The 18,806-nt window shown below is 35.5% G+C and overlaps 2 protein-coding genes across 7 annotated transcripts in view; both read left to right on the forward strand.

The window, feature by feature from the left end:
• LOC126713856 (LEAF RUST 10 DISEASE-RESISTANCE LOCUS RECEPTOR-LIKE PROTEIN KINASE-like 2.5) overlaps window positions 1–18,806 on the forward strand; it is an 88,775-nt gene that overhangs the window by 22,876 nt on the left and 47,093 nt on the right. For 3 of the 6 annotated variants that reach the window (XM_050413753.1, XM_050413757.1, XM_050413756.1), the window contains 2 exons: window positions 6,487–6,522; window positions 6,611–7,768. In XM_050413753.1, coding sequence (XP_050269710.1) covers window positions 6,487–6,522; window positions 6,611–7,716 — 1,142 coding nt within the window. In that variant the 3' untranslated portion in view covers window positions 7,717–7,768. Of the gene's footprint in view, window positions 1–2,485; window positions 2,769–6,486; window positions 6,523–6,610; window positions 7,769–16,810; window positions 17,152–18,806 lie in introns of those variants that run through there. The other 3 variants (XM_050413754.1, XM_050413758.1, XM_050413755.1) reach the window with 3 other exon arrangements.
• Window positions 1,925–18,806, forward strand: part of LOC126713854 (LEAF RUST 10 DISEASE-RESISTANCE LOCUS RECEPTOR-LIKE PROTEIN KINASE-like 1.3) — a 111,537-nt gene continuing 94,655 nt past the window's right edge. Inside the window, exon 1 of the mRNA XM_050413749.1 lies at window positions 1,925–2,025. Coding sequence (XP_050269706.1) covers window positions 1,970–2,025 — 56 coding nt within the window. The 5' untranslated portion in view covers window positions 1,925–1,969. The remainder of the gene's footprint in view (window positions 2,026–18,806) is intronic.

Genomic DNA, 18,806 nt, shown 5'->3' on the forward strand with positions numbered 1-18,806 from the left:
GTGTGTTTATTTCTCACCAAAAAAAAAAAAAAAAAAACAATATAGTAGAGATAATATCATATCATATTGCTATGGATATGGATATGGTAGAAATAATTCTCAAGAAGTAATGATGGATCAATACTAGGATGCAGGTGCAAACCCTTTTTCTATTCTTTTCTTTTACGTTGTGTAGGGTTTTCTTGTATCTTGTATTGGGTCTCTCATTGTTATATTTTTGCTTCTCTTTTTCTTTTTCTTTTTCGTAAGTAATTAGGTGTTTGATACTCTTTGTTCATGGGTCTACTCCTATTTGGGGTGTTAGTTTTTCTAGCGAGTTGTCTCTTTTTTATCCAAAATTATTCAATATTTTAGGGGTAATGCCCTCTGCTCGTGTGAATGATAGACCTTAACGTAAAATAAATTAGTAAAATCCACTAATATGTGAAATGATGAAACATTGTACCTGAAACTGAAGTTTCCTTTTGATGGATATATAGCAAAAGAAATGAAAATACATTTACATGATACAACATTGATACACTTCTACAATGTCGCTTTACCACTTTAGGTGTCTCACCTACCTCAGGGGAGTACCACAATTCTTCTTCTATTATGGAATACAGATTATAAGGTCACCAAGTTGCTTCTAATAAATGCCATAGGTCTTTTATTCTTGGATTGATTCCTTAAATTTGTGTAAGAAAGAGCACGTAGATCTTAAAAAGGATCAACTAATGTGTGGCTACACATGGCACAATATTGTAAGTCAAACGAAACCAGTTTCAGTTGTTAGGCTAGCTTGAATATCGAAATTCAATTGAGCCATATAATTAATGGACGGTGTGAGAGAAACATTCCCACCTAAAAAGTAGAGACCAACATATTCTTTTCATACCTGTCCTATAGAAAGTTTGATCTTTTTTTTACTTCCCCCTCCCCTGTGTGTTAACTTCTAATAAAAAAATTGATCTTAATTCTTACTTGTTGCTTATATCTTTTGTATTTTTTTTTCCGTTGACTTTCTTTCTCTCTCCCTTTTTTTTTTTTTTTGGGTGTGTTTTGGCGGCCCTTCATATTATTATTATTTAATATGAATGCTTCTTCCTTTCATATTATTTATTGTTCTCTATATCTTCCAGTTTTTCCATATAGCAAACTCCAAAATTCCTCATATTACTTTGCCATATTCCTCTCCTAGACCTATCATGCAATACAACCAATTTCATGTTTCCTCTGGAATTAAACCACATTATTAGGAGGATTAAAAAGTAATAAGCATGAAACGCGAGTCATGTGAGCCTACGTTGTTGACTTTGATCATAGAATGTGTAATATGACGAGGATGAATTTGTTAGGGTTGAAAAAAAAAAAAAAAAAAAGGAGTTTAGGTGAGTTTTTTGTTTTTAAAGGCGGCTGATTTTTTTTTTTTTTTTTTTTTTTGATACAAGATAGAATTCTAATTTAGCCTAATTTAAGTGTATATGTGTGTGAAGCTCCCTCCTGGAGACTTGAACCCCGACCCTTGCCCCCCACACTCCACAAACACTTACTTGTGGAGTGATCATCACACCAAGAGAGTACGGTGGTGGCGGCTGATATTTTTGACTTGGCTTAAATTGGTTACAGAGATCTCTGACTTAGGTAGGCAATCTAGATATCGTGCAGGGGCCGCTTATAAATATTTAGATCTATCAACATATACTGAATTGACCCGTAGTAGTAAGGTTCCAAACAGAAGCTTCTCTTTGAAATTTTTAACCCTCCTATTTTTCAATGCCCACTAATTCTACCATGAGGTTTGATAAGAAATATATATATATATATATATATATATATAAAATAGCATTTCCACCATCTTCTTTTTCAACCCAATTGCTCGCAATATCTCTTCAATCCGCTCTCTCTCTCTCTCTCTCTCTCTCTCTCTCTCTCTCTCTCTCTCTCTCTCTCTCTCTCTCTCTCTCTCTCTCTCTCTCTCTCTCTCAAGATGCATCCCCATCTCTTCCCAGCCATCACTCTGTCGTTGATGATAATAGCCATAACCTTAATCCATTGTCCAACTTCTTTGTGCGATGATGAGTAATACCTCACCTGCCTGGCACCATTTAATTGTAGTGGCTACAATAATCTCACCTATCCTTTCTGGGGATCGAATCGGCCTGAATATTGTGGTCACCCGAGTTTTAAGTTAGACTGCAGAAGCAATGTTCCGCGGATCGACATCACCTACATCAACTACAGAGTCCTTCAAATCAATAACTCATCGCGGACTCTCAAGGTTGCTAGGACGGATTACTGGGACACAGTTTGCCCTTCTGCGCTTGTTAATACCACCATAGATTTCACCCTATTTTCCTACACTTCAGATACGAACCTGACACTCTATTATCAATGCCCTGTCCCTTTAGGTCCTATTACAGCTCTGATCAGTAATAGCGTTCTTCAGTTTAGCTGCACCATAAACAATACAAATTTTTTCAATTACTATTCCCTGAACATCTACTCTCCGGATTTATCCTCAATTAGTAACTCAATCGGCGCATGCAACTACTGGGTCAATGTTCCAATTCTGCTACCAACAACTGCGATTGCTACAACTAAAGATGCAGTAAAAGCAGCTATTGATGGCGGCTTCATGTTGACTTGGAATGCAAGAAATCCCCAGTGTGATACATGCCTAGGGGCCGGAGGGCTTTGTGGTTCTGACCCAAACACAAGTGCATTTGCTTGCCACTGTCAAAACGGGACTTTTGTATCCGGGTGTGCTGGACCTGTATCATCATCAAGTAAGCATGAATCTTTGCTGTCATTCGTTCTTATTTCATTTCTTGTCTAGTTTTCTATGCCGTTTAGATGCTCAGTTACTAGCATCTATATTGGTAGCTGCCTTCTGCTTCTCTCATTTTTTTTGCTTTAGCGTGAGCGCTTTACTGGTAATAAGTGCTCCTCAGCAGCTAGCCTGACTACAACTAACATTGTTTTCATCAGACTAGAGGTTTAAGATCAAACGTTTAGGAAAAACTCCGATCTTGTTTTCCGGCAAATATAGCATCCATCATATTTTTTAACATCATACATAAGTCCATGAGACCTGGCATCAGAAAAGTTGCTCCCTTCAATTCAAGAATAAGTAAATATTTTCCTCTGGTCAATGATGGACTGATTCCTTGGTTCTCTTTGCAAGAATATGAAATAAATGGATGGTTTGTGTTAGAGGTATGTGATTAAATAATTAAATTTATCATATCTCAATAACTTAATCTTTTGGGACAATTGATAATTTAATAATTAGATAAGATCAAAACCAAGTCAAGTTGTGTGATAACATTTATTAAGGATTACACTGTAGACACTAACGTCCTCTAGCAGCAATTATATGCTGTAGCACTGTGGGCCATATTGTGCTTGGTTTAGGGTGAGTTTGGTTCAGCTTTTTGAAAAAGTGCATAATGAAAAAGTGGAGTTTTGTAAAAGTGCATAATGAAAAAGTGGAGTTTCAAAAAGCTGAGTGTTTGGTAAAAGCTGTTAAAAAGTGCATAATGAAAAAGCTGAGTGTTTGGCTAACACTTATAAAATTGGCTTTTTGAGGGGTAAATGACCAAAAAGGACAATGTATATATAAGATTTATTGTGAAAGTATTGTAAAAATATTGTGATAAAAATTGATAGTAATTTTAATTTTAACATACTATTAAAATTATTTTTTTCTCTTTCTAAAAAAATTTTTTTTTTCTCACCAATATTAGCTAATAATAGCCTACCTTAAAATTTATTGTAAAAATATTATGAAAATATTATGATATAATTTCTTTTTTCTCCCTTTTTTTTCTCTCCACACACGTGGCTCTACTTCCTTTTTTTTTCTTTTTTTTTTCTCCTCTTTTTTTCTCATCCACCCACGTAACCACACTCTTTTATTTTCCTTTTTCCTTCTTTCCTCTACCATCTTCAGTCCAGAACATTCCCAGCTCTCTTTCTTTTCTTTTTTTTTCTTTTTTTGCCTCTTAGCACTTCGGTCCAGAACACAGCTCTGCTTCTTCTTCTTTTTTCTTTTTTTTTTCTTTTTTTTTTTCCTTTTAGCACTTCGGTCCAGAACACAGCTCTGCTTCTTCTTCTTCTTTTTTTTTTTTTTCCTCTTAGCACTTCAAATCGGAACACATTGGAATCATCGAAACCAATGCCAGAACTCATCCTTTATTCTTTTTTTTTCACACTCCAGAGAAGAAGATGATGATGATGATGATGATGAAGATGAAGATGATTGAAACATAAGGATTTTGGGATTTTGGGTTTTTTTTTTCTATGGATTTTGGGTTGATTTTGAGTTGGGTTTGGGATGGGTTTTCCGGATTTGAGTTGATTTTAAGTTGTTTTTGTATTGATTTTGAGTTATTTTTGGTTTGGTTTTGTTCATTCTGTGTTCGGAATATCAAAGGTTGAAATGGGTTTTGTTGATTGTGGGGGTAGACCGGTGAAGAAGCAGAGGAAGACGAAGAGGAAGAAGATGAAGAAAAAAGACACAGATGAGAGATGAGGACGTGAGAGAACTGATGGGTATTTCGGTCTTTTTGGTTATTGCAACGGTAATATACGCACGTTTTGATTTATGGACCCCTGAGGGTCCATATTCCTTCCGCGTTTTGCCCTCAGTTTTTATAAAAGTTCAAAACGCAACTTTTATAAAAAAGCTGCGTTTTTGAGCTTACCAAACGCAAGTCTTGGTTGAGCTTTTTTGAAAACGCCCTTTTTGGGCTCAAAAAGTGGAACCAAACGGGCACTTAATCTGGGATTACAAAACTGATTAACCTTTTCTAGTATTTGGATTTTTCAACGTATACACCTGTTCCTTGACCGAATACCAATTATCAACCGTCTATGAATTTTGTTTTGTGTATTTGGGTGCTCATGAATCTTGATAGAACTCAATTGTCTATCAATTTAGTCCATTAGAGTGCGAAATTTTCACCTACTTCCATTTGAAAATGCTAATCAACCTTGTCTATCAATTTTGGTCTCTATCTATTCTAGGTTGCACCAACACGCCTGTCGAACACCAATACCGGTAAGACTCGCCGGACCCTGGTGTCCGAGTGGTGTCTTTTTTTTTTTTGTTGCTTCTCCAACACGGTAAGGAGGTTGCGGACCAGTACAAACAAGAAGAAAAAAGAAAAAGAAAAGGAAGAAGAAGATGAGAAAAATGAGTCTGTGACTCACTGACTTGGTGCCTAATGACTGAGATCTGTGCTCCAAATCTTACAATTTTTTTTTTTCCCTTCTAAACCTTTTTCTAATTTAGATCTCATTCCTCTCCATTGTAACTGCCGCTACATCGTCTTTATTCTCCTTCTTTTTTCCTGCGTCTTTGGTTTCTTCATTGCTAATGCATTACAAATGTGTGCTTTCAGCTTTGTGTCTTTCAAATGTTCATATCTAACTATTTAGTCAATGATGTCAGATGGTTAGGTGAGAGTGGTGTGGCAATTTAATGCACTTGTTGTATATCTTTTGCTATTTTAGAGTCAGCACGTGTCTAATCTTTCTTTTTTCATTTTTCTTTCTTTTTTTTTTCTTTTTCTCATTCCTTCACTTCTTCTTTTTGGCTTTAATTGATTCCTTCACTTGTGGTTTATTGTAAGTATTGTATTTTTTAAATTCTAAACATAAACGTATTTTATGTCTAAAAATATTAAATAACAGGGTCTGGTTAATGTGTGCCCTTAGGGCACACATTAATTATCTATTTTGGAAAAAAATTTATGGGAAATTGAAAATGCTGTCAAAACAGTGAATTACTTTTTCGTTTTTCCATAAAATGATTCCTAAAATTGTTTACTAATATATGTCCTAAAGGCACACGCTAGTAAATCCCTAAATAATATGCCTAAATATAAAATTTAATTAATTATTTAATTGTCGTACCCATGCGATGTCGTACCCTTATTTTTTAAAAATTGTCGTACCCCCGTATCTGTACCTCTGTCCATGTCCGTGCAACTTAGTATCTATTTGGATGTTCTTGATAAAACTTTTCAATACATTTAAATAAAGTATATAATCCCACATACATTGCAATGATTTTTTTTTTCAATTCGAATAATTAACATGTTTATCTCTGTTTATGAGTGTTATAAGCTATTTCTAACCTTTTCTATATTATAATAATAATAATAAGTACTAATTACAATTTTAGTCTGTTAATATTTTCAAACCAATTCAAAATAAAATTGACAAAGTTGATGAACAATCAAGTTAGTTCAAGATTATTTGACTTCAAGGATTAAAAAATGTATTTGAAAAGGCTAACTACCTTGCCAATATTGTTGGCAGTCCGTACTTGTCCTCTTCCATTATTTCTATATGACTCAATCCTCTAGCTGTCTGAGTTGCAAATATCTCATTGTTTTCTGGGTTAAATCTTGTGGTTTACTTCCTTGACACTTAATAGTATTACGTATTAACAATCACTTCCTATGCACTCACACTGATATTATGTTTGTACTATAGGATCATCTTCCAAGCTGAAGCGTGAAATTGTCATAGGTATGTAGTATTATCATGAAAATTTTGTTAGATGAGAACTGGGTTATCATTGGTTGCACATGACAAAGTTTCCTTTCTTTAACAACAGGCATTACGGCTGCTGTGCTTGGGACTATAGTAGTCTTTATCATAATATGCTGCCTTAGAAGAGAACAATTGAGTAAGGCATTGATCTTTAGGAGGACAGCAAGGAAAAACGATGAAAATGTCAAGGCATTTATATTGAATTATGGTTCACTTGCTCCCAAGCACTATAGTTATGCAGAGATCAAGAAGATGACCAACTCATTCATAAACAAACTAGGCCAAGGAGGATATAGCAATGTATACAAAGGAAAGCTGCCAAATGGTAAGCTCGTGGCAGTAAAAGTTCTAAGTGAATCCAAAGGCAATGGAGAAGATTTTATTAATGAAGTTGCTAGCATTTGTAGGACTTCTCATGTTAATATAGTCACTCTTTTAGGTTTCAGTTATGAAAAGAACAAGCGAGCTCTAATATATGAATTTATGCCCAATGGATCTCTAGATAAATTCATATATCATCGAGAATCTTCAGCAACAAATTGTCGCTTGGAATGGAAAACATTGTACAAAATTGCAGTTGACATTGCTCGTGGACTAGAGTATTTACATCGAGGTTGTAGCACAAGGATTTTGCATTTTGACATAAAGCCTCAAAATATTCTTTTAGATGAAGATTTCAACCCAAAAATCTCTAATTTTGGCCTTGCTAAACTATGCCAAAGAAAAGATAGCATTGTATCAATGAATGGCATGAGAGGAACAGCAGGGTACATTGCCCCAGAAGTATTTAGTCGGAGCTTTGGAGGAGTCTCTCACAAGTCTGATGTCTATAGTTATGGAATGCTGGTTCTTGAAATGGTTGGAGGAAGAAAGAATTTTGATGCTGGAGTGTCTAATTGCAGTGAAAAATATTTTCCAGATTGGATTTATAAGGATCTTGAACTAGATTTGGATGGAAGAACTCGTGGGGTCATCACAGAGGAAGAAGAGACATCAAGTAAGATGATCCTGGTGAGTTTATGGTGCATTCAGACAAATCCAGCTGATCGACCATCCATGAATAAGGTGGTAGAGATGTTAGAAGGAACTCTTCATTCCTTACAGATACCCCCAAAGCCTTTCTTGTGTTCGCCTAAAGTGTCACCAATGGAGTCTTCAACAACTTCATGAGCCAAAATTAATTCAAAAGAAAAGGTTAGGATCCAGTCTTGGGTGGGAAAAATAGAAACATTTTTTATTACTCATTTCATATATTGAATCTGATAGGGCAAAAATGTATTGACCCCTTGTAAATTAATTAATTACCCAAGTTAATTAATTAGGTTCAATTACATGCAATGGCGTGGTAACACAAACAAATCACCAACTAAACTAAATGCAATAGAAATTAAATTTGACACAGTGATTTGTTTACGAATGGGGAAAACCACCAAGGCAAAAACCCCACCGGATGATTTTAAAGTCACCACTCCCAAGAATCCACTAATCAATAATCAAGTGATTACAAGTAAAAGGAATCTTACCAACTACCCTTGGCCTATCACCAATTACCAACCTACAGTTGAATATTCACTTCAATACCCAATTGGACTTGATCTTGTAATGGCACTCTTTCTGTTTAATGCACGAATCCTAGTATGTGACTAACCAATGATGCACGGATCCCAGTATGTGACTAACTCTAGTAACTTGAAGAAGGTTGTTGGCTGCAAAGTTCTTTACTTCATGCACAATGAAGATCAGGAAGCTCTTTGGTTACAAAACCCTTTGGCGTAAAAACACAATAGCTTCTTTCAGAGAGAATAAGGCACTAAGTCACTCGACGCATGTGCGACGGTCTTTAAAATAATCCTTATATATGTTTAGGGTTGTGAGAAAAGAAACCCTACACAAATATACAAGAATCTGCATGTAATCAAATCTGAAAAATCTGATTTCGTAATTCTCAACAAAAACAACATGTGTTGAACTTCAACATTAATTCTCGATAGAAATGAGTCTGTCGAGACTTTTATCGAGCTTTAGTGAACAGCTCTTTCTTCACTTATTTCTTGGTCAGATCTTCATGGTTTTAACACTTGACTTGAACTCTTGTTTCTTGAAGTACTAAACCTATCCTAGATCTACCCAATTACAAGTGTATTTTGTCAAAGGATTAGCCAATTACATAAAATATGTCCTCAACAATCTCCCCCTTTGGCAATCCATGACAAAACCACAACAAAACAAATAATCGTAAGAGAAGTCTTAAATCACTAAACTCATAACCACTTGTTGTATTACAAAATAAATCTATCCCTACTACAAACTCTTGAAAACCTTTGTAAGAAGAGAGTTCATGGCAAGATAGACTTTCACAACCTGTCTTTCTAAAACACTTAAACAAAACTCATCAAGGCATCATGTGTGAAACAAAAATAAAGATTGCGTACATAAAAAAACATGCGTATAAAGATAGAGAAGAAACAACACATGTAATAAAAGAAGAAAATGCATCAAGTCCTCACTACATCCCTCAAAAACTATGAACACTCCCCCTATCAAAATGACCTATACTAACTCTCCCCCTAAGTACAAGACTATTCTCAAAACCAAAACTACTGCCCCTTTTTGTCACAAATAACAAAGGGTAAGTCACTGAGAGGCCGTCATCTTGTCATCATTGGAAGAGCTAGCACCATCCTCATCATCTTCATCATCATCATCGTCGTCCTCAGAATGAGAAGCTGCGGGATGCTCTAAAGAAGGAGAGGGAGCAAAACCAGTCATGCGAGCCTGCTAGCAAGCAATGCAACCCACTTGAGTGTTCATCTGACACATCTCATCAGTGAGATAGTCTAGACGACCACCAAAGTCAACCTGCATCCTCTAGAGCTACTCCATGATGGCCTCAAGGGTCACACCACTAGTCGCAGAGGTAAAAGGGGTAGAAGAAGACGGAGCCGAAGATGGTGGAGCTGCAAGAGACGCAGGATCGATCATCTCAACGCGTGGCCACTTTGACTGAAGCTAAGCCTCACTCTGCCGAATAGAACCAGTGCTAATGGCACCCATGATAGTGAAGAGAGAAGAGAAAGGAACGGAAAAGGAGAAGTGCTAAAGGGTCCATGTGATAGTCGAAGGAAAGATAAGCTTATCACGAGTAGCGGCATCCTGATAAACATCAATAATAGATGTGATGAAATGAGAGGGAAAATCAATGGTAAAATCCTCCATCAAAGAAAGAAGAAAATGAGCACGCGACTCAGTGATGGAGTTATAGTGAAACAATGGCGTAAGAGTGAATGTCATCACCATGTTAGGGAATCTCGAGCCTTTTGCAAAACCCGAACATGGAGTGTTTAGCTTATCACCCTATATAGGAGTCTCACATAAGTGAGAGATAAGCTCATCTCTAGACACAGTCCGTAGCCGATCATAGCCAGGATAGTTAGGATGCGCTACCCTAGGGACACGTAGTACCTCGGCAACAAGATCCGAGGTAACTACTATACGTGTACCTCTGAATCGCGTAGCGAACTGAGGTACAGAGGTATCGATGCTGTGTATGTTGGAGTAGAACTCCTATATAAACATGATAGGACAACACACGGGTTTCTCACATAGAGATTCCCATCCCCGAGTCCGAATGACATCGGGTGGCGTAGTGTTGGAGAAATCCAACAAAATGACTTGGCGTTCCGGATGAATGCCACGGGCCTGGAAGTTCTGAAAGAAGTCCGTCTTGGCCTTCTCATCAGGAACCAAATGTGAGATGGAACAGAAAGAAGAGGCAAAGAGGATGACCTGAAATGTTGAAGAGGGTTCCAAGCCAGAATGGATTTTCTCTGTTTGGGTGCCATAAAGAGGTTCTATTCGAGAGAGAGAGAAAAGACATAATAGGATCACAATCTTGAACCGTAAAAAAGAGAAAATGAGAAGTACATATGCATGAAAAGTGCATGAACATGTGACATGAAAATTTAAGAGCATCATTGGTAAAACCCAATCCAAACCTAACAGCACTCACATCAATAATCAAGCACACATCTAACAAATGCATGAAATATTGTTATAATGCTAATGAAATGCAATGCATGATCATATAGCAACAACATCATAACACCCAACCCAAAATTTCAAGATAAGTTCAAAAACCCCAAAAATTTTGAAAAACCCCAAAACTTAGGTCTAAATGCATGAAAAGAAAGAGGATTAGAACACTTACCAAGTGTTTGGAGCAAGATCTAGGCTGAAAATCACTTGGGTGTGAAGAATTAAGTGAGAGTGAAAAGTTTGGGTCGAGAGAGAGAGAGAGAGAGATTTCTTTCAAGAAAGAGAGTGAAAAATGAAATTTGAATTGTGCCTCGCCTTTAAATAAGAATCGCAGCTCGATGGATCGAAGTTTCTATCGAGGATCTGTCGAGCTTTAAATCTCGACAGAAGTGAATCTGTCGAGGTGCTATCAAGGATCTGTCGACCGCAAAAGAAAGGTCTCAATGGATCGAGAATCTATCACGCAGACAGAGAGCAAAGAAATTTGGCTCAATGGATCGAGGAAGCTGTCGAGCTTCTATGGAGATGAAACCCATAATTCTCGTTAAATCAAGAAACTGTTTAACTTTTATCGAGAAGTGACCCAGAAATCTCGATGGATCGAAGATCTATTAAGATTCTATCAAGAAGGTAGAGAGCACAGGAAAATTCCTTGATGGATCGAAGATCTGTCGAGGTTTTATTGAGACTGAAGAAAGAAAGCTTGATAGAAATGGAAACTGTCGAGGATCTGTCGACAAGCTGTCGAGCTTGAAGAAAAGGAGTTTTTCAAGGAGGAAAAACACAAGGAGATAAAAGCAACAAGCAAGCAACTCAGCTAAAGATCCAAACAATATGTTAAGCTCTCAAAACATCTCTCAGCATATATGCAAGGCATTCATACATCCAACACACACACACACTAACAAGTCTAACCAATTTTATATTTCAAAAACAAGTTAAGACAGTTTAGTGAGCATTTATCAGTACATGTATTTCTTTTGATGGCCAAATCACATTGTACCTGCACATGTATCAAGAGTAGCAAAGAATTTGCGTGTTGTGTGTGAAACATAGTAAGAGTGCATAAATGTCTCATATTGTGAAGATTTGAGACATGAGAAAATCAAAAACATCCACACACAATCATAACTGGTTGATGGAGACTATCACCTTCAAGGTACATCCTATAACTCCCACATCTCCTAGAAACATGCTTACAATCATATTAAAAGCATTTTAATCTTTTTGCTTTTTTTTTTTTCTTTGCAATTTTTTTTGTTTTAAGCATAGCATGCATGGCCATATAAGGAAGAGAAGAAATACCCATTTATGTAAGCTAAAACATCCCAATTTTGTTGTACCTAAGCACACAAATGTTATTCATGATTGGTAGGATTTAGTAGTGAGCTGGTTATTTATGCATTTCTCTTAGGATTTTCTAGTCCTTCCCATCAAAAAGAGTGATATGAGCATAAGATATCAGAGATCATCTTAATCGTACTCATCACAAACACGAGCCACAAATCTCACTTGCTTAGTTGTGCATTGAGATGCTCATCTAAGTTACAAGAGATACAAAGTTAAGAAACTTTATTTCAAAGGCCATCCAAGGTACATAAGTACCAATATACACAAATAACTCCCACATCTCCTAGAAACACACTTACAATCATATTAAAAGCATTTTAATCTTTTTGCTTTTATTTTTTTTTCTTTGCAATTTTTTTTGTTTTAAGCATAGCATGCATGGCCATATAAGGGAGAGAAGAAATACCCATTTATGTAAGCTAAAACATCCCGATTTTGCTGTACCTAAGCACACAAATGTTATTCATGATTGGTAGGTTTTAGTAGTGAGATGGTTATTTATGCATTTTTCTTAGGATTTTCTAGTCCTTCCCATCAAAAAGAGTGATATGAGCATAAGATATAAGAGATCATCTTAATTGTACTCATCACAAACACGAGCCATAAATCTCACTTGCTTAGTTGTGCATTGAGATGCTCATCTAAGCTACAAGAGATACAAAGTTAAGAAACTTTGTTTCAAAGGCCATCCAAGGTACATAAGTACCAATATACACAACACACACTGTTTTTGTATTTTTCTGATTTTTCAATTTATTTTTTTATTTTTATGAAAAACAAATAAATCAAAACTGAAAACAACCAAAACAAAAACATGAAAAAAACACACAAATCATAAAACTAGACTGACTCAAAAGCTTAAAAACAAACAAACAGGACATGCAAGAACAAAAGAGAAAGGAATTGACTTAATCACTTGGAGTCTTTTTCCTTCCACACTTTGGAATTGGAGGAAGGACATTTCCTTTTTGCAAACCTTTGATCCTGAGGTTAGGGGGAAGAATTGAATCCATTAAGGTTCAAAAGGAACATAATGGCCTTAAGAAGATCTCCTAGGGGAGCAAGAGAGGATGGAAATTAATTCTGGTTTCCAAATGAGAGCATACTATTGCTTTCTTGAGTGGCTAACAACTTATAACAATTTGGACGAGTGTGCCCTGAAGCTCCGTAGTGATGAGAGAAATGCGACTTCTTTTGTTTAGACTTTTTATTATTGTCTTTCTTAGTCCTAAGGTTCCTAGTCTCTTTCTTTTCAACCTTAGGGGGTGCTCCTAGAATAGATTTTCCCTTATCTATGTTCTCACAAGCTATTTCAATTTTAGTATCAACATTCTCTGAAATATCATCATTAGCAGGTGAGACAAACACAATTTTACTAGAAAAGGCAATATTAGGAGATATAGAGAATTTGTACCCCAATCCAGTCTTCTCAAAAGCAAATTTCTGAAAGCTTAGCATCTCGTCTAGCTTTGCACTGGAAGTCCTCTCCAGTTGAGCTCTGACTTGGAATAGCTCTGCTTCAAGCTTCTTTGTCCTTTCAGCTTCTTTATCCTTTCAACAAGGAAGTTCTTCTTGAACCACAAAACTCCAATGGTCTGATTTGCTTCATCAAACCTTGTGGAGAGCTCTTCTCGATCAAGTTCCACATCACTCAGCTTCTTGGTGGCTAGCCTATACAGTTTCTCATGTTTTTCCAAAACCTTGTATAATTTTGCATAGGCTATATGGATGTCATCCTACTCATCCATCTTTTCAAATTTTGACTCCACCAAGTCTTCTTCTTTATCATCAACTTTCGTAATCCCTTTAGGAGGATCGATTGTAGTGGTGAAGGCATTTAGAATTCCCTCATCATCACTGTCATTGGACTCAGTTTTAGCTTCAGTGTCACTTAAGATTGCAGCAAGTGCCTTGCTTTTTCCAGTAGCCTTAAGATATGTTAGGCATTCCTATTTCATATGCCCAAAACCATGACAGCCAAAACATTTAGGACCAGAGGGAATGGTGTATTGACCACCATCTTTAGAGTCTTTCTTCCTTTTGTTCTGACCATTGGACTGAGACGTATTTCCTTGCCATCGATCCTTATCTAATCCTTTCACATTGGCATTCTTGATGAACTTCTTGAATTTCCTAGTGATGTAGGATTTCATCTTTGAATCCTCATCTTTAGAGGATTCATCCTTTTCATTACTTTTGGCCTTCAGTGCCACATTCTTTCCTTTGCTTGCTTTCCCAAGTCTTGTCAACCCTAGTTCAAAGGTCTGCAAATTTCCAGTCAACTTTGTCAAAGGAATAGAGTCAATATCCTTTAATTCTTCAATGGCAGTGATCTTGGTATAGAATCTTTCAGGTAGAGACCTTAGCACCTTTCTTATGACCTTGGGTTCGAGAATAGTTTCCCCAAGATTAAAGATTGAGTTGACTATGTCCTTGAGTTTAGCATAAAACTTATTGAATGACTCATCCTCCTCCAACTTGATCTTCTCAAAAATTGTAGTAAGCCTTTAAAGCTTGGAATCTTTAACAACCTTAGTTCCTTTATAAGTCGTCTGAAGAATGGTCCATGCTTCCTTTGCAGTTTCAGTCGAGGATATTTTCTTAAACTCCTCATTCATGACCCCACTGAAAATGGCATTTAATGCGTTGCTGTTGAAGTTTGTCGCTTTGATCTTTGCATCATCCCAATCAGCCGACACTTCCTCCAACCAATCTCCACAGTTTACCACACTTTCTCATTTAAAGACTGCAAGAAAACTCTCATACGTACTTTCCAGTATGCATAGTTAGTGCCATCAAATAAAGGTGGAATAATCAGAGACTGTCCTTTGTCCATGACAACAGGGGTCAACGGATCACACAGTAATAATTAAAACCTAATCAAAGTGTGCCTGCTCTAATACCACTTGATAGGGCAAAATGTATTGACCCCTTGCAAATTAATTAATTACCCAAGTTAATTAATTAGGTTCAATTACATGCAATGGCATGGTAGCACAAACAAATCACCAACTAAACTAAATGCAGTGGAAATTAAATTTGACACAGTAATTTGTTTACAAATGGGGAAAACCACCAAGGTAAAAACCCCACCGGGTGATTTTAAGGTCATCACTCTTAAGAATCCACTAATCAATAATCAAGTGATTACAAGTGAAAGGAATCTTACCAACTACCCTTGGCCTATCCCAAATTACCAACCTACAGTTGAATCTTTACTCCAATACCTAATTGGACTTGATCTTGTAGTGGCACTCTCTCCGTTTAATGCACAAATCCCAGTACGTGACTAACCAATGATGCACGGATCTCAGTACGTGACTAACTCCAGCAACTTGAAGAAGGTTGTTGGTTGCAAAGTTCTTCACTTCATGCATAATGAAGATCAGGAAGCTCCTTGGTGACGAAACCCTTTGGCGTAAAAATGCATTAGCTTCTTTTAGAGAGAATAAGGCACTAGGTCACTCAATGCATGTGCAATGGTCTTTAAAATAATCCTTATATATATCTAGGGTTGTGAGAAAAGAAACCCTACATAAATATACAAGAATCTACATGCAATCAGATCTAAAAAAATCTGATTTCGTAATTCTCAATAGAAACAGCATGTGTTAAGCTTAACATTAATTCTCGATAAAAAGGATTCTATTGAGACTTCTGTCGAGATTTAGTGAACAGCTCTTTCTTCACTTGTTTCTTGGTTAGATCTTCATTAATTCTCGCTAGGTCTCTCTCTTAGATCAGTGGGTCTGTGGATAACTATCAGTCTCTCTCTGGTCTAAAACTTTCACTCTCTATCTCTCTCCGATTTCCCTTGTGAAACAAAGATCGGTAGTGTTGGTTGGTGGTTATGAAGCGGTGGTCGACTATGTCTGGTGATGGCTCATGGGTTAGGTTGTTGTGTTTTGCTGTTTTTCTATTTTGGTGCTTTGGTTGAGATGTTTTGGTGTTTTGGTTTAGATGTTCTAGTGATTGCTAGGTTTTGGTCTCAATTTGAAGATTGTTGTGTATGTTTTTCATGTTTGGTTGCTGAGAAAATGCATGAAGAGAAACAAAAATATTGATTTTTTTTTAATTTTTTGAGCAACCAGTTATTTGAGGAAGAACATGAATAGCTTGGGGAAAGAAAATGAACAATCATGGGAATAACACAAAGAACGTAAATAGACATGATCTTCCAATAAAATAATGAAAAGAAAATTTTGTTGTAGTATAATAAGTAAAATTATATTTTATTTTAAAATAATTAAAGAAAAGTAAAAATAACGATGTGGCTTTTTCAATATTTAAAATGCTTATACGACATTATTGAAATACCAAATAACAAACTTTATTATCTATATATATATATATATATATATATAACCGAAATCTCTAAAGCTCCCACAATTTTCCACGTCAGCAAAATATTAAAAAAAAAAAAAAAAAAAAAAAAAAAAAAAAAACGTAATAAAACCCTAAAACCCACGACAGCCCCTTTTTGTCATCTGCTTCTTTCTTCTATTTTTTAGTCACGCTTCACTCTGCTCCTCTCTCAAACCCTAAAACGCCAGCCTTATTTGTCTCCACTCCAGTCATGTATCCCCTCCACTATTTGGTTATTGGTCACGTTTCCTTGCCTCTGTTATTCACCTCCCAGTTGCTTCTCCGCCTTCTGCTTTCAATTATTTTGAAAAAACACATAGGTTGAAACTTGGTGTACTATCAACGTATCTGATGCGTTAAATTGTCACAAACATTTAAATTTATCATCAATTTTATATTATATATAGTTTTTGTGATTTTACATTGAGTTTACTTGAGTTGCTAATCTTTGCTTGCGTCTGAATAAGTCTTGACTTTAACTGATCTAATATGTTTTTCATCTTTGAAATTTCAGAATATATCAGGAAACCATAAGAGAATCTGACAAAAGTGGGAATCCACGTAAGGAAGATGAAGACAAGGCACGTGGTTTCTTCAGAAGTGAATGATAAGGTATCAAGGTTAGGTCTGCATGTGATGGGTTCTGAAATATTTGGCTCTTAGAGCTCTAATTGTTTGTGTTTGTGCATGAGTTCCTCTTATATGGTTTGATCATCATCTATCCACTTTGTTCTCTCTTCGAATTCTCATGTGTGGCTGTCTCTGTGTTGATCTACACTAGCAAAAACTTTGGCAGCTAGGGACACACAATATTTTGTAAATAGTCCACAGGCCCCTCTTGGATGCTAACTATGGTGTATGTTCCTCTTAGTAGTTGTTGTATCTTCATTATATTAGTTGAAACTTGGCTATATGATGTTTTTAGAATGACTTGACTATTTAAATTTTATATGACTTTAAAAGGTTTGCTTCTCAGTTGAATGCAGTTCAGCTATTTGATAAAATTCCTCTTTCAAAATATGCACAATACACATCTAATATGAGTGTGTATATTGTGTTTGTTTCTTGCTTTTAAACATGAATCATTGTTTGTAGTGTGAAACCCAGTTGAAATTTTCACCATTTCAATCAATCTTTTTTGTATATAATAAACACACAAGATAGTCTAAAGAATTACATAATAATTATTACTTTTTTTGTTTGATAAGTTGTGGTATTTTATTAATGGAAACGATGAATATATGCTCAAGATAATGAGCATGAGCACATCGTAACATTAAAAAATTATGCTTAAAAAGATTGCTTCTTTCAGCTCTATTATGCAATGTTTTATATTCTACAATGTTCTGTTGATCAAATTGGTTGCACCCTAATAATCCCAAGTAGGTGACATTATCTGCCCATTTAGTAAGCCATTCTTTTTCACATCTTTGCTAAAACTTCTATTTTGCAGAGTTCTTTGATATGCTTATCTAAACAACATTTTGTGCTAACCTTATATGAATTTTCTAATATGTGTTGGTGTTGTTGGATTTGATTATATTGGTTGAAACTTGGCTATATGATGTTTCCAAAATGACTTTACTATTTAAATTTTATATGTTAATTATCCTTAATTTATTGTTAAGTTGGTGCTAAATGTTATTCAAAATCATATTTTGAGAGGAACTTTTTAGTGGTTTTTTTTTTTTTTTTTATTCCAATATTCTATTAAATTTGATTGAAATAGTAAGCTTATAATTTAGTACCTGTTTGGGTATAGCTGAAACAGACCCAGCGTCTGCGTTTCAGCATTTTCCTTTTTTCTTTTTTCTTTTTTCTTTTTTGAGAACGTGCAATAGCGTTTTTTTTTTTTGCTTTTTCAATGGGTCCCATGCACTGTTCACGAGACCCATAAACCTCTTTTTTCAACAAAACTTTCATTAAAAATGGGCCCCACAGCACTATTCACACATTTAAAAATTATTTTGCTATAGTGATTTATGTTTTCAGCAAAATAAACAATATCCAAACGGACCCTTAATCTCCATTATGATTTCAAATTTAATTTTTCCTACTACCAGTTTGATAGTTATCATTATTGAAAGTGTCAAATTTTATAATTATAGTACAAATTTTGTAGTTTGTTATTGTGATTATCATGCTTAGTTTCTACGGAAATATAATATTGATGATTATGAAAGGCTTACTTCGTTTATTATTTTAATTTATGAAGGGGTCTAAAAATATATTCCGCTCTCAAAATGGTTTTTTACCCGAATTGTTTTGGGGCTCTATATACTTGAGAGACTCTTTGAAGTTTGAAGTTTCTAAGCATGCTCTTAGTTTTCAATATTAATTTCTAGTGTCTATGTCAAATTTATGTTTCATCCCCCCCCCCCCTTTCTCTCTTTTTGTATCATTGCGTTTTATTTTATTATTATTTTTTTAATAATGACTTCTATCTGGTCAGTCAAAAAAAGTGGGAATGTAATTTTTATATATAATTATAGGTTATTTTTGTTAGTGTA

The sequence above is a fragment of the Quercus robur genome, chromosome 2, assembly GCF_932294415.1.
Source record: "Quercus robur chromosome 2, dhQueRobu3.1, whole genome shotgun sequence".
NCBI lineage: Eukaryota > Viridiplantae > Streptophyta > Magnoliopsida > Fagales > Fagaceae > Quercus > Quercus robur.